Source organism: Mus caroli, chromosome 6 (assembly GCF_900094665.2).
Source record: "Mus caroli chromosome 6, CAROLI_EIJ_v1.1, whole genome shotgun sequence".
Taxonomy (NCBI): Eukaryota; Metazoa; Chordata; class Mammalia; order Rodentia; family Muridae; genus Mus; species Mus caroli.
In genome coordinates this window covers 19,592,282-19,606,380 of record NC_034575.1, presented here as the reverse complement: position 1 = coordinate 19,606,380, position 14,099 = coordinate 19,592,282, and the positions used below count along the sequence as shown (strand labels likewise).

The following is a 14,099-nucleotide window of genomic DNA, read 5'->3' as shown; positions in this document are numbered from 1 at the left end:
TTGGAATTTTGATGGGGATTGCATTGAATCTGTAGATTGCTTTTGGCAAGATAGCCATTTTTACAATGTTGATCCTGCCAATCCATGAGCATGGGAGATGAGCAAGGCCTTTCTTAAAGAGATGCTTCACTGAATAAGAAAGAAATAAAAAATAATGTTTTCCACCAAATGCTCTCAGAAAATGTCATATTCCAAATCCCATTTATAAGATTCTTGGTTATTTTTAATATTCTGTAATTTTTTAAAATTAAAATCTTATCTGATGCCCGTCACCCATAAGAAAATAAACTTAAAAAAAATACGTATCAATTCACAAACCACATGAAACTCAAGAAGAAGAAAGACCATAGTGTGGATACTTCTATCCATCTTAGAAGGGGGGAACAAAATACCCATGGAAGGAGTTGTAGAGACAAAGTGTAGAGTAGAGACTGAGGAAATGACCATCTAGAGACTGCCCCTCCTGGGGATCCATCCCATCTACAATCACCAAGCCCAGACACTGTTGTGGATGCCAACAAGAGCTTGCTGATAGAAGCCTGATATAGCTGTCTCCTGAGAGGCTCTGCCAGTGCCTGACAAATACAGAAGTGGATGCTCACAGCCATCCATTGGACTGAGCATGGGGTCCCCAATGAAGCAGCTAGAGAAAGGACCCAAGGAGCTGAAGGGGTTTGCAGCCCCATAGGAGGAACAACAATATGAACCAGCCAGTATCCCCAGAGCTCCCTGGGACTAAACCAACCAAAGAGCATGGTGGATATTTTCTTAATTTACACTTCAAATGCTACACAGGGTGGAACTCATGGTTCCAGCTGCATATGCAGCAGAGGATGGCCTAGTTGGTGGAGAGGCCCTTTGTCCTATGAAGGATGTATGCCTCAGTGTGGTGGAATGCCAGGAAGTGGGAATGGGTGGGTTGGGGTGCAGGGGGGAGGGAATAGGGGGAGGGTGTTTTTCGGAAGGGGAACCAGGAAAGGGGATAGCATTTGAAATGTAAATAAAGAAAGTATCCAATAAACAAAAATATGTATCAGTATTTTAGGTTTCTGAGAGTTTTGTACATGTTTATGGGTACCGCATGTGTGGCTAGTGTTCTTGGGTGGCAGAAGAGAGCATCGGATGCCCTAGAACTGGAGCTTCAGGCCTTTCTGAGCCACACCTGTGGTGCTGGAAACCAAACCTAGGTCCTCTGCATGGTCAGCAAGTGCTCTTAACCACAGAGCTACCTGTTCAACCCCAGAGAAGAAACACTTAAAGACGTAGTAACTTTGTTTGTCTTAATTTAGGACAATGTCTGATACGGAGGAGGACCGTGTCTCCACCGCCAACTATGAAGAGGCTGGCGAAGTCATCAGTATTCCTCGTCCTTCAGACGAAGCAGAAGGTTCGGATGTGATGCCAGAGCAAGACGATGAAGTGGAGAAACTCACCACCGAGAGCGAGGAGAACGCGGAGAGGCACAGTGAATTTAGTATGTCAACCCCCAAATCCGACGACTCCAAACCCAGGGAAGAGGACATGTCCCTTGGAAGTGCCTCAGGATCTCAGGATGAAGATTACAGACTTTCAGATTACCAGAAAGCAGAAGATGATGAGCTGTCATTTCTGAATAAGATAAAAGCTATAAAGGAGACTTTGCAGACGTCAGTGAGAGAGTCTGTAGCAACAGGTATCAGCTGTAGGAGACCACATAGTTTATTTCTTTGTTTCAAATGGTAGTTTTTTTGTTTCATTTAAACTTCAATGGAAAAGTTTAAAAATTTTCAATTAAAATATCTCTCTCTCTCTCTCTCTCTCTCTCTCTCTCTCTCTCTCTCTCTCGTGTGTGTGTGTGTGTGTGTGTGTGTGTGTGTGTGTGTGTGTGTGTTTCAAATAGAGTGAGTAGGAGCAGGTTCTGAGTATAACTGATTTTTTGGCTTGTGAATTTGGAGGTAATTGCTGTACTTAGCTATCAAGATCTAGTGTGGAACTGGAGCCCAGATTCCCCTTTGCATTTGCTGTTCCCATATATAACATGATGCTTTTACATGGTTGGGTTTTTTTTTTTTTTTTTTTTTTTTGCTTTGTTGTTGTTTGTTTGTTTGTTTGTTTTGCTTTTGTCTGACTGGTACAAACTGTATTATATACAGCTTAGGAAAACACATTTTGGTTTTCATTGAAGGTCAGTTTTGATGACATCCACAGAACCATGTGAATCTTACGTAGGCGTTGTCATTACCTGATAACAGTGTCGGGGATCAGGGCAGTCGCTGGCTGCTCCTTTTCTTCTTTGCCAGTAAATACCTATGACAGGAACAGTGTCAGCGGGAAGGGACACTGAGAGCTCCACAGGGTCATCTTGAGCTCAGGACAGGTCCCCTCAACCTCTTAATGACCTCACTCAACTTAAGCCAAGCTAGGATTTGTAACTTCAACCCAGAAAGCAGTTTCAGAATAAGCCAAGATAGTGCAGAGATGGAGACTTTATTAAAGATATTTTACTACAGGCTTTAAGCATGAAGGTGAGGAGAAAGAGAGACCCTCAGGTGAAACCAAGCTACACCTGAGAGTGTGGGCCCCGGGAATAAAGTCCTAATTAATTGTCTCACCTTTTGCCTGTATATACCATTTGTGGTTTTCAAGCAACACCTCAAAAGGTTGCTAAGGAACATCTATTTCCTTTTCTCTCTTTTCATCAGTGGGATTATAGGATGGCTTTAGTTTGCACTGGACCGAATGATATAGCCTGATAAAGTAGAATCAGGAATCAGTAGGATTACATAATGGGATTCAGTATATGTCCATTCTTAGTATATGGGCTTTTCTGGTGAGATTCCTAGGGGACTGAAGGCAAAGAGCCAAGCTGGGAGAAAGGCTGTAAGCAGTTGCAATTGTGCCAGAATCCTTGCTTCTCCCCAGAGAGTGGTGGCAATCTGATGGGTGAGTGGCTTTGTTTTCTCTCTAACGTCCCTATGGTTTCCCCTGTCTTTCTATTCCACCTCAACAACAAGCAGTTTATTTTTATGAAATATAACTCTGGAATATAGAGAAGGCAGCTCAGATAATCCCTGCATGCCATGTCTGCATAAGGAGCAGGGTGAGAAGATGAAATGAGCCAGACAGAGCTCAGTAGCTATCAATTTAGTTACTCCATTGTGCATTTTTGGTGCCATTTTGGATATTTCAGTAATTCTTGATTTATAGCAAACACATAGTGAGTGAAATAACAACAACAACAACAATAATATTCTGTGTACTGCTACCCACTTCTCTAGATATAATTTGCTGACCCTTACTGTATTTGATGATGATTTTTTTCTCTTTTTTGTTTACAGTAAAAATTGTACTTATTCCTGCAGGCCAGGAAATAAAAATGCCTTTTAGAGTTGATGCTCCATTTAGATTCCTCAAGGAGCACTTTGCACACTTATTACGTATCCCACACTATGTACTGCAAATAACACATGAAGGTAAGTTTGAAGGCTAATGATTTTATCAAGATTGTTCTGGCTTTAACTTGTAACTCACCAAAGATCTTTGATTGTAAAACTATCTTAATATTTACTGTTTCCGAGTTATATTGTGGCAGCACGTTAACGTTCATTTACCACACTTTCATGAATATATGTTTTATTCTGTATCCTTTGGATATAACTGAGCATTCTCAGAATCATGTCCTCAAGTCATCTACAGACTAGCAAGGAAGGAGTGCCTGGAGTGTCAATGTACCGTGGAGGCACTTTCACGGCAGCAGCCTCCTAAACGTGAAGTTTACAGAGGAAGGAACCTGGGCAGCTATAGACTGTTTCAGTCAATAAAGGTGGTAACTATTGGAATAAGTCCCAAAGGGGTGGGGGAACTTGGTACTTTAGGAAAGTGGCAAGAAATTTTGCATGGGTGGAGGGGAAATGAGATTGAACAAAAATGGGCAATGAAGAAGAACCCATAAAGTGTAAATAAAGATGGTTTCTGAGTTTTCTATGCTTACATTTTGCAGATGTTGCTGAGAGTATCTGCTTAAGTCACTCAGCCTTAGGTTGTAATTAGATAATGTGTTTGTAACTGTGGTAGTCTGTCAAGTTAGCATAACTGATAAGTTTATGTAGGACACACATGAACCAGTCCTAATGTTTATATTAAAATAGTTTTTGTGTATTGACTTATAAAGATGCTATACATAGTTTCCAAAGAACAAGTTTAGTTCTAAATTAAATTTTAAGAGCCTGGGGGTGGAATGGTGGCACAGCAGGTCAAGATACTTTAAGCCTTGCCACTTCTATCCCTGGGACCACATGGTGGAATGAGAGAACGGACTCCTTCAAGCTGTCCAGTGACTATCGCTCCTGTGCCATGACATGCACATATGTGTACACACCCCCCCACACACACCCACACACACTCCCACCCCACACACCCACACTGAATAAATAAGTGAATAAAATGCACTCAAAAGCTTTAAACCCTACAAGACTGAATGACCTGCAAACATTAAGATGTATTGAAACAGCCAGGTGGGTGGAGCAACCCAGGCTGAGCTGTCCAGTGACTATCAACAAAAGTGGTGACTAACGGTGATCACAAAGGCTGGTGTGTTGAGTCCTTAAGCATGTTAGTACTTCTCTAAAAGACTCTGATGATTTCATCATTAATTTACACAACAACCTTCTTGAGGGAGATACTGTTGCTAACTCACTGGAAAGAAAACTTAGGGAACCTCTCTACCATCAGTGTGCTAGTCAGTGGCAGAGGTTGAACTGTATGACATCAAAGAGAAAGTTTAAATATGGGACATTTATTCAAACATGAAGTTTAAAGTTGGAGGCCATAAAGAATGCAGAGCTCCAGGAGAGGCTAGAGACCCTGAAGGGGCTCAATTCTTAGCGTTTTATGAGCAGCCATTCTTCTTTATAGTTACCATTGTAGTGACCACTGGGTACCAAGTGTGCGTTGGCACCAAGCAGAGAAATGTGAGGTTCTATGCCAACCCAGCATCCTTCAAAACTGGTGCTTGCTTTATTCCAGCACGAGGGCTGTAGCTCAGGCTCTAAAGTCTGTGCCCACTCTGGAGAAGAACAGAGTTCTGAGGCAAGCTCATGAAATGTGTGTCTAGGTGTGTCATCCTGTCTGGATCACACAGGCCTAGGTCTTTAGATGTGATCCCTTGCCAGAGTAGCCATGATGCTGGATTACATTTTCTTTACACTTTATTCTTTTTTATTAATTTGCAACCAAATGCATATTTATGATAGCATGATGCTTCAATAGGTTGTAATACATGAATTGGTTAAAGCAAGTTAATTGAAATTTCAATGTATTTATTTTCCAATTATCTATAAAATCTACTAAGTTGTCTTTAGCTATTGTTTCTGCCTTGTGGACTTGTCTGCACGAACATTATAGTATGAGGTAGAAATCATTACTATTACATTTAGTAATTTACTGACATGTGTGCCTACAGTCAGCTTTGTTATTTTCCATTTCCTTAAAATAGGAATATCTGGTTGATCACTGCATATAATGGTGACTATAGCTAACAGCATGCATTATATGCTTGAAAATTACTAATACAGTAAAATTGAAGTGTTCTCACCAAAGAAGGTAAGTGCGTGAGTAGTGGATTTGTTAGCTTTCTTTAACCATTTCACAGCATGGGCATATGTTGATTGAAACATCCTTTGTTACAAATTTAAACATATATAACATTTTCAATTTAAAATAAAGAATGAACAGAAATTTCTATCTCTTTGACATAAAACACCCTAACGTTTTCATTTTTCTTAGGCATCATTGTTGGGAATAATGAGTCTCTAATACAATATGGAATCAAACCACAAGAAATTGCTCAACTGGAGGTGTTTTCCACACTTCCTGACCAATATCCAGTCAGAAGAATAGAGGGCTTGAGTGAGGGCTCCCATATCATAACGGTCACCATTCAGACCGGTGAGTCCTTAACATCTGTTAGACCAAGTGTTTTAGTATGCCTTTGTTGAACTCTCTTTCAGCCTTGGCTTTCATCCCTTAGGCATCGATCGCTATGAGGACGTAGCAGTTGAGATAATAAAATCTGACTTCCATAAGCCATTTCTTGGTGGATTTAGACATAAAATAACAGGACTAGAATATCACAACGCTGGAACACAAACTGTACCTAGAAAGATTCCTGAAAAAGACAATCTGTTCTGTAGGGACACCCAGGTAATATTTTTATTTTTCTATTTTTGTGTGTGGCAATGGTATACTGGGTGATCCCCTCGAATTTCTCTTTAACTGTGCCCCAATCTGCACAGGTTTGGGACTGACCTCACTGAGGTGACAGGTAATGAAGAGACGATGGAAAAGCTGGGATCTGTTGAGTCATGTGCTCTGATAGAGACGTACCAGTGGCCCAGAGACTCGGTACACTTATTATATACCACTGGATATGGAATCTACTGTGGAAGGCGGCTCAGCTCTTAGCGGGTGTCTAGGGGAACAGTTTCAGATTGCAGCCATTGGAGAGGAGGAAGCTGGGAATGATATTCTCTTCACATACTGTCAGCTTCCTCACTGTGATCTATGGAAGGAAGGCTTTGCTATTGCTCTGAGGCTGATCTGGAAAAGCCTGACCATTCCCAGGATCCGAGGCACTGGGGTCCTTACCACGGCCATGCTCATGACAACGATAGACATTCACTCAGGATGCCATCCATCCACTCCCCACATAAATAATGACAACTAAAATAGTCACTCTCCACTTGCCTGTGCTTGTAAGATTTTCTTTATTATAGAAGTCATGTGGTAGGTGCTTACTCTTCATGTTTTCATTTTAGACAGTTTTTCAGAAAAAAAAGCTACAACAAACCACAAATACCACCTCTACTCAGATGACTAAAATTGGTGTGTATGTATCAAACATGACCGACAAACTGCTCAAGCCAGGAAATTACTTTTCAGCAGCAGAGTACCACGCTCGACGGTTGAATGCGGTAAGAGGGTGTTCATTGGGGTCGCACACTGAGAATTAGAAGTGTATGCGAACTGTTCTCTGTGTATTTCCCTAAGCATAAGTGTGAGTGAGTTGCATTCTACTGCTTCTAAAGGCAACCATGCTGAACATCCCTCTACAGAGATAACCAAAATTGAAACCTTTACTAATAATTCCTTCTGTCCCCTAAGGAATCGCCTCAGATGCTCTTGTGTAGCCTCTCGCCATTATGAGACTTATCAACACTTCTGTCCCTTACCTTTATGCCATTCTAGTCACATGAGGACAAGGCAGTTTGTATTCTCTGATAAATATATAATCTCTTCAATTTTTTTTAATTGTTTGGATGATTTATCTTTTTTTTTTTCACCATTTCCAACATAATTGATCTTTTACAGATAAATTACAATAGTATATCGATCATCTACCATCACTTGGGAGTGAGTAAAATTGACCTGAAAGTAGATACACACACACACACACACACACACACACACACACACACACACACACACACATTCTGATGCCAGGCTCTTTTCTACCCTAACCAAACCTAGATATTCAGAAGTGAACATGGAATTCAAAAAAACCTCAAGCCTGTTAACTCTCTTCTCTGGGAACTCTACCGGAGCCAATTCTGGGCTAGCTTACTAACCCGGCTATATCTCTTGGCGCTGTCAACGCTGTTTGGAAATGGGCCAGCATCAACTGCAGCACGGACAAAGGTCCAGCTTCCTCTGGAGCTCAGTGAGAAGGGTTGTGAGATGCGTCCACTCTCTGAAGACTAGCACAGCGCCTCGGTTATGCATCAGGACTGTGTTTCCTTGTTAAAGAGTTTTAGACCTTCCAGGCAGGCCTCAGATGCTGCATTCTCACCGATCTCAGGTCGAACAGCGAAGTTCTTGACAGTTTATGATTTCAGAGAGAGAACAAAGTTTCTCAGTGAGGAAAAGAACAGTAGTCATTCAAAGAGGGGGGTTGCAATGTGACATCTTGAAGGTGCAGAGTCCCCAGGAGAAAGAAGAAAGAATCTTGCTTTTTTTTAGTCTGCAGCTGGCTTCATTAGTGCCATTGGATTGCCAGCCCTTGTTTTTTTTTTTTTTTCTTTTTAGTTTTTCTTTTATTTTTGAGATTACAATATAATTACATTTCTCTCTTCCCTTTCCTCCCTCCAAACTTTCCCATATACCTCTTCCTACCCTCCTTCAAATTCATGGCCTCTTTTTTCACTAATTGTTATATATGCACACACACATACCTATGTGTGTGTGTCTCTCAGTCTGTATAATACTGCTTGTTATGTGTATTTTACTTTTAGAGCTGACCATTTATCACTGGACAACCAATTTGTAGGCTTTATTTTTCCCCTGGGGAAAACCACTTCCCTTGCTTCCAGCTTTCCTCACTTGACTATAGTTTTTGATGTTGAGGCCTTTGGACTTTTCCCCACCTATATAAATTGACTACATGACCGCTCCATGACATGATTAAGGGCAAGGTGTTTAATCATAGATATGAGGGAGAAAACAACATAGGCATCTGCAAGAGTGCAGAGAGGAGGGAGAGAAGGGAGTAGACTGAAGATGATCAGTAGACTGGACCTGGCCAAGAGAGAAGCAGGAACAGAGCAGAGAGACAGAGAGAAGAGCAAGATATGGAGACAAAGAGAGGCCCGAGCACGAGAGTGCATAGCAGAAATAGTGGGGTTACAAGGATGGGCATCTGTGGGAGAAGGAAGCCCATGGACTTTAGAAGTTTAGGGAAGGGAGGAGGCTTAGTAATGTACTAGTTGTAGATTCTCCTTCAATAACTGTGTCTTCAGTAGCACTGGGCAGTTAGCTAAGTTTCCTGTATCAGACATAGTCATATTGAGAAGGTCTTAAGTCCAATTATAGAGCTGCTGCTTACCACCATTTTGTGTGTGTGTGCCATTATTGCACTCTTAACGTTACCATACTATGCCTGCCATCGATGTGATTCACAGTTGCCATATCTGGGTAGGATTTATAGTAACTTCCCTCCTTTGGAAGCTTGTATGGTACCTTCTGATACCATGAAAGCTAGCCCGCAGGGAGACAGCATTCAAGTGAGTTCCAACTCAGGGATCTTTGGATCCTGTTTCTGCAGTGTATAGTCTCTTAAGCAACAGAGATGGGCTGTCCACCTCTTGATCATAACCAAAGGCGATAGCAACTAGGAAAGATCATATTGAGTGAGGTAACGCAGACTCAGAGAGACAAATGTTGCATGCTCTCTTTCATTGGAGGCTCCTAGCTCCAAACCATCAGGTGGAAGTACATAGCCTACAGTAACTACGGAAACCCAGAGAGTAAAATGGGACCATTGCTAGCATCACAGAAAAGAGAAGCAATAGAGTGGGGAATATCCCAGTACTGTTAATCTAGTCAGGAAAATGGCAAAGTGGGAAGTCTTTTGGAGGGAGAGCGCAAAGTAGAGAAGGATGGGGGTAAGGAGGAGTATAAGGCTAAAGTGATGTGAAAGGGGAAGAGAGATAAAAAAGAAGGCTCCCTAGGGAAGGTGGAGAGAGGTCATATAGGAGAAGGAGACAGGTGAAATAATATAAATGCCTGAAAAGTCACAAGTAATCATTTTATTAGCTAGCTACTTAAAAACTATAATGCATGCAATTCTACGTATAAATATATATTTATAATTTTAATGAAATTTTCTAATCTGGACTGATAATGCTCCCTCCAAGTCGAAGACCACTGAACAACCATTCCCCCCTCCAATACCAGACATGAGAAGCCTTCTTTTGAGTTGTTGCTCAAGGCTGACCAATAGGCTCTCAAACCATTCAGCCCATTGACGTTGTCCTGGTTTCTTATGTAAGAACGGGAAAGCTTTTGTAGTATTTAAATAGTGTTTTTTTTTTTTGAAGCCTCAATTCCTTTAGCAAATTCCAAAGCACCACATGCTAATACATATCCTATTTATTTACTTATTTTTATGTTTGAAATGTATTTGTTCTTTTAATATTGGCTGGTTTATACCAACATCTTTCCCTTTACTCTAAAGACACTCACTGTGCCTAGTTTGGTCTTATTTCTATTGTGTTTCACGTTAGTAAAGTGGTTCAGAAACTTTAGCTTTAGAATCCAGTGGAGAGCTCGTTTCTGTGTTGGGTACTTGTTCTTCAGCACCTCTGGGTGGCACCTGGGAATTCACACTGGCGGAAGTTTCCACATAACCACCGATGCTGTTAGTCTGGGCTATACTCTGCTAACTGCTTTTACAAATGATGCTCTCCACAAAGGTACACTGCTCTTGCTGTTCCATTAGGGGCCTTCTCTTTTATTAGCACTTTAAAAATGATCAATTTTTCTTTGGTATATACTCAAAGGAAATTCTGATGTAAAGGTAGAGAGATTAAAACAGAGAATATGTCCCCTCTTGCCCACCCATGTTAATTTTCCCCTGGGACCCGGGGGGCATCTCTCACAACATCAGGTAACTGTGGGGAAAAATCACCAGGTTTCATGTTCAGGGAGACCATGGAGACTCTACTGGGTAAACTATATCTAGTGCAAGTCTACACAAGGCAAGGTCTACACAGCGGAAAAATTTCCTTCATGCTTCCAAATGAAATAATGACAGAGGACTCTAACAGAGTCCCTAACCTGTTTTTGATGACATACATGTGCACCTCCTTGCTATGTTTAGAAAATACAATTATATTCTAAATATGTATTCAAACTCATAGCTACCCCATGAGCTAGAGACATTTAAGATTTCCAACTGCTGTAATGTTTACTCGGCAACTCTTGCGCTGAACGCTTTCCACGCCTATTGCTATTGTAGAGACAATAGGAGGTCCTTATGCAAAGCCAGACAGGGAGGGAAAGCAGGAGATTTACAGTGACTGTCACTCTAGAGTCTGTGCTCTTACACACATACACATAGTCTTATAGTACTGTATGGCTAGGATTTCAAGGCCAAACATAGTGGCTCATTATTCATAGTTTTATATTATTGTGCATAAATAAGGTCTCAGAAAGAAATAAAGCCAGACTGCCAGTATTGTTTCGTTATAGAATTTGAGCTGACACGATCCTTTCTACCTTTCTTTATGCTGTGATCAGCAAGCCAATCACACCTTCTGTTGCCTTCAACCCAGGTGATAGTGATACAAACTTCCTACAGGCGGTGGCACGCTAAGCGCTATGTAGAGGGCTTAAGAAAACAAAAGAAATTGAGGTTGGAGTGGGAAGAAGAGCAAGAACTCCTGAAGATTCAAGAGAAGGAAGAATGGATACGAATGGACTATTACCGGAGGCACAACCCTAAAACAACCGAAGATTTTGAGCTCCTTTACAATGCTCTGGAACGTAAGTGCCACAGGCGCCTTGACGCTCAAGCAGGCTTGATGGGGACAAAAGAAAGAGACTGTTGTTGTAGGGATCTCCGTTAGAAAAATCTGTAAAATTCTATACATGTATACATGTATATCTATATACATGTATAAAATATGTATTTACATATTTACATTTATACACATGTGTATGTGTATATATTTATATTTATATGGGTGTATATATACATATACACATACACGTACACGTACACATACATGTATACACCTATACACCTATACACCTATACATACGCATACACATACACATACACACACATTACAGATGGTTGTAAGCCATCATGTGGTTGCTGGGAATTGAACACAGGACGTTTGGAAGGAGCAGTCAGTGCTCTTAATGACTGAGCCATCTCTCCAGCTCAAGAATCAATTCTTAAATTGATGATTCAGTAGAGAAGATTGGTAGTTTTTAAAAAATCCTATAATCATAAGACTGATGTTGTATTATAGCAGGAATTTATGAGAATAATGTTTCAAATCATATGTGAGTTAGCCAAAGATGTCACTATTATTTTGTCATGTTGATGGACATTTGTGAAAATATCAGAAAATACCAAATTGTCTTATATAATACAAATCGCTCACTTCTTGCAAACCTGTTTCCCTAACTCTGATTAAAACACACAATTTAAGTTAAATCTTATTCAATAAAGCAAAAAACACAGAATATAACACTTAATGGAAATACATATGTGAGTTCCTTTTTGTAGTGACTCATCTTAACCTGTTTTATACATGACTATATAAGAATTGTATAGAGAAAATGAAAATAGAAAATTCTTACATAGGAAATTTGTCAGTTTTTACACATTAGAATTATGAATGAAAATATTTAGAAAAATTAAATAAATTGTGGGTATTATTCAATATCTGTTTACATATGTGTTTCTTGCCACTCTTCAATTTAATACAAGATTTTCATGCCATTTCTCTAACTGTGCCTTGTAACTACTGCCCTCTTGTGGCTCATAGTGATAATTGCATGGTTTCAACTGCAATTCATAAATCAAAAGTTTTCTTATTTTATATATTTTTATTTTTTAAATTGGATATTTTATTTATTTACATTTCAAATGTTAGCTTCTTTCTCGGTTCCCCTCCCCCAAGAAACCAATTATACTACCCCCTCCCAATGCTTCTATGAGGGTGTTCACCCACCCACCCTGCCTCCCACCTTGGCATTCCCCTATTCCACTGGGGCACTCACTGAGCCTTCCAAGGACCAAGGGCATCTCTTCCCATTGATGTCCCACAAAGCCATCCTCTGCTACATATGCGTCTGGAGCCATGGATGGCTCCATGCACTCTTTGGTTGGTGGTTTAGTTCCTGGGAGTTCTGGGGGTTCTGGTTGGTTGATATTGTTGTTCCTCCTATGGGGCTGCAAACCCCTTCAGCTCCTTCAGTCCTTTCTCTAACTCCTATGTTGGGGACCCTGTACTCAGTCCAATGGTTGGCTGAGAGCATCTGCCTCTGTATTTGTCAGGCTTTGGCAGAGCCTCTCAGGAGACAGATATAGCAGGCTGCTGTCAGCAAGCACTTTTTGGCATCCACAATAATGTCTGGGTTTGGTATCTGTATATGAGATGGATCCCCAGGTGGGGCAGTCTCTGGATGGCCTTTCCTTCATTCCCTGATCCACACTTTGCCTCCATATTTCCTCCAATGAATATTTTGTTCCCCCTTCTAAGAAAGACTGAAGTACCCACAGTTTGGTCTTCCTTCTTCTTGAGCTTCATGTGGTCTGTGAATTGTATCTTGAGCATTCCGAGATTTGGGGCTAGTTTCCACTTATCAGTGAGTGCATACCATGTGTGTTCTTTTGTGACTGGGTTACCTCACTCAGGATGATATTTTCTAGGTCCATCCATTTGCCTAAGAATTTCATGAAGTCATTGTTTTTAATAGCTTAGTAGTACCCCATTGTGTAAATGTTCCACATTTTCTGTATCCATTCCTCTGTTAAAGGACATCTGGGTTGTTTCCAGCTTCTGGCTATTATAAATAAGGCTGCTATGAACATAGTGGAGCATGTGTCCTTGTTATATGTTGGAGCATCTTTTGGGTATATGCCCAGGAGTGGTATAGCTGGGTCCTCAGGTAGTACTATATCCAATTTTCTGAGGAACCGCCAAACTGATTTCCAGAGTGGTTGTACCAGCTTGCAATCCCACCAACAATGGAGGAGTGTTCCCCTTTCTCTGCATCCTCACCAGCATCTGCTGTCATCTCAGTTTTTGATCTTCGCCATTCTGACTGGTGTGAGGTGGAATCTCAGGGTTGCTTTGATTTTCGTTTCTCTAATGACTAAGGATGCTGAACATTTCTTTAGGTGCTTCTCAGTCATTCAATATGCCTCAGTTGTGAATTCTTTGTTTAGCTCTGCACCCCATTTTTAATAGTGTTATTTGGTTTTTCTGGAGTCTAACTTCTTGAGTTCTTTGAATTTATTGGATATTAGCCCTCTATCAGAGTTAGGATTGGTAAAGATCTTTTCCCAATCTGTTGGTTGCCTTTTTGTTCTATTGACAGTGTTCTTTACCTTACAGAAGCTTTGCAATTTTATGAAGTCCCATTTGCTGATTGTTGATCTTAGAGCACAAGTCATTGGTGTTTTCTTTTTAAAGACAGTCTTTCCTCAGAAATAAAAGCAAAATGATATTTACTTAAGATGCTAAACATTATCATCTAATATACACCAGGTAAGATTGTCTCCAGCTGATATTGATGTTCGTATCCTTTTTATAGCAGTAAGGCTA

The 14,099-nt window shown here is 40.6% G+C and overlaps 1 protein-coding gene across 1 annotated transcript in view; it reads left to right on the top strand.

The window, feature by feature from the left end:
• Iqub (IQ motif and ubiquitin domain containing) overlaps window positions 1-14,099 on the top strand; it is a 64,429-nt gene that overhangs the window by 10,599 nt on the left and 39,731 nt on the right. The window contains exons 2-7 of the mRNA XM_021164903.1: window positions 1,290-1,672; window positions 3,318-3,452; window positions 5,764-5,925; window positions 6,008-6,180; window positions 6,795-6,950; window positions 11,088-11,298. Coding sequence (XP_021020562.1) covers window positions 1,294-1,672; window positions 3,318-3,452; window positions 5,764-5,925; window positions 6,008-6,180; window positions 6,795-6,950; window positions 11,088-11,298 — 1,216 coding nt within the window. The 5' untranslated portion in view covers window positions 1,290-1,293. The remainder of the gene's footprint in view (window positions 1-1,289; window positions 1,673-3,317; window positions 3,453-5,763; window positions 5,926-6,007; window positions 6,181-6,794; window positions 6,951-11,087; window positions 11,299-14,099) is intronic.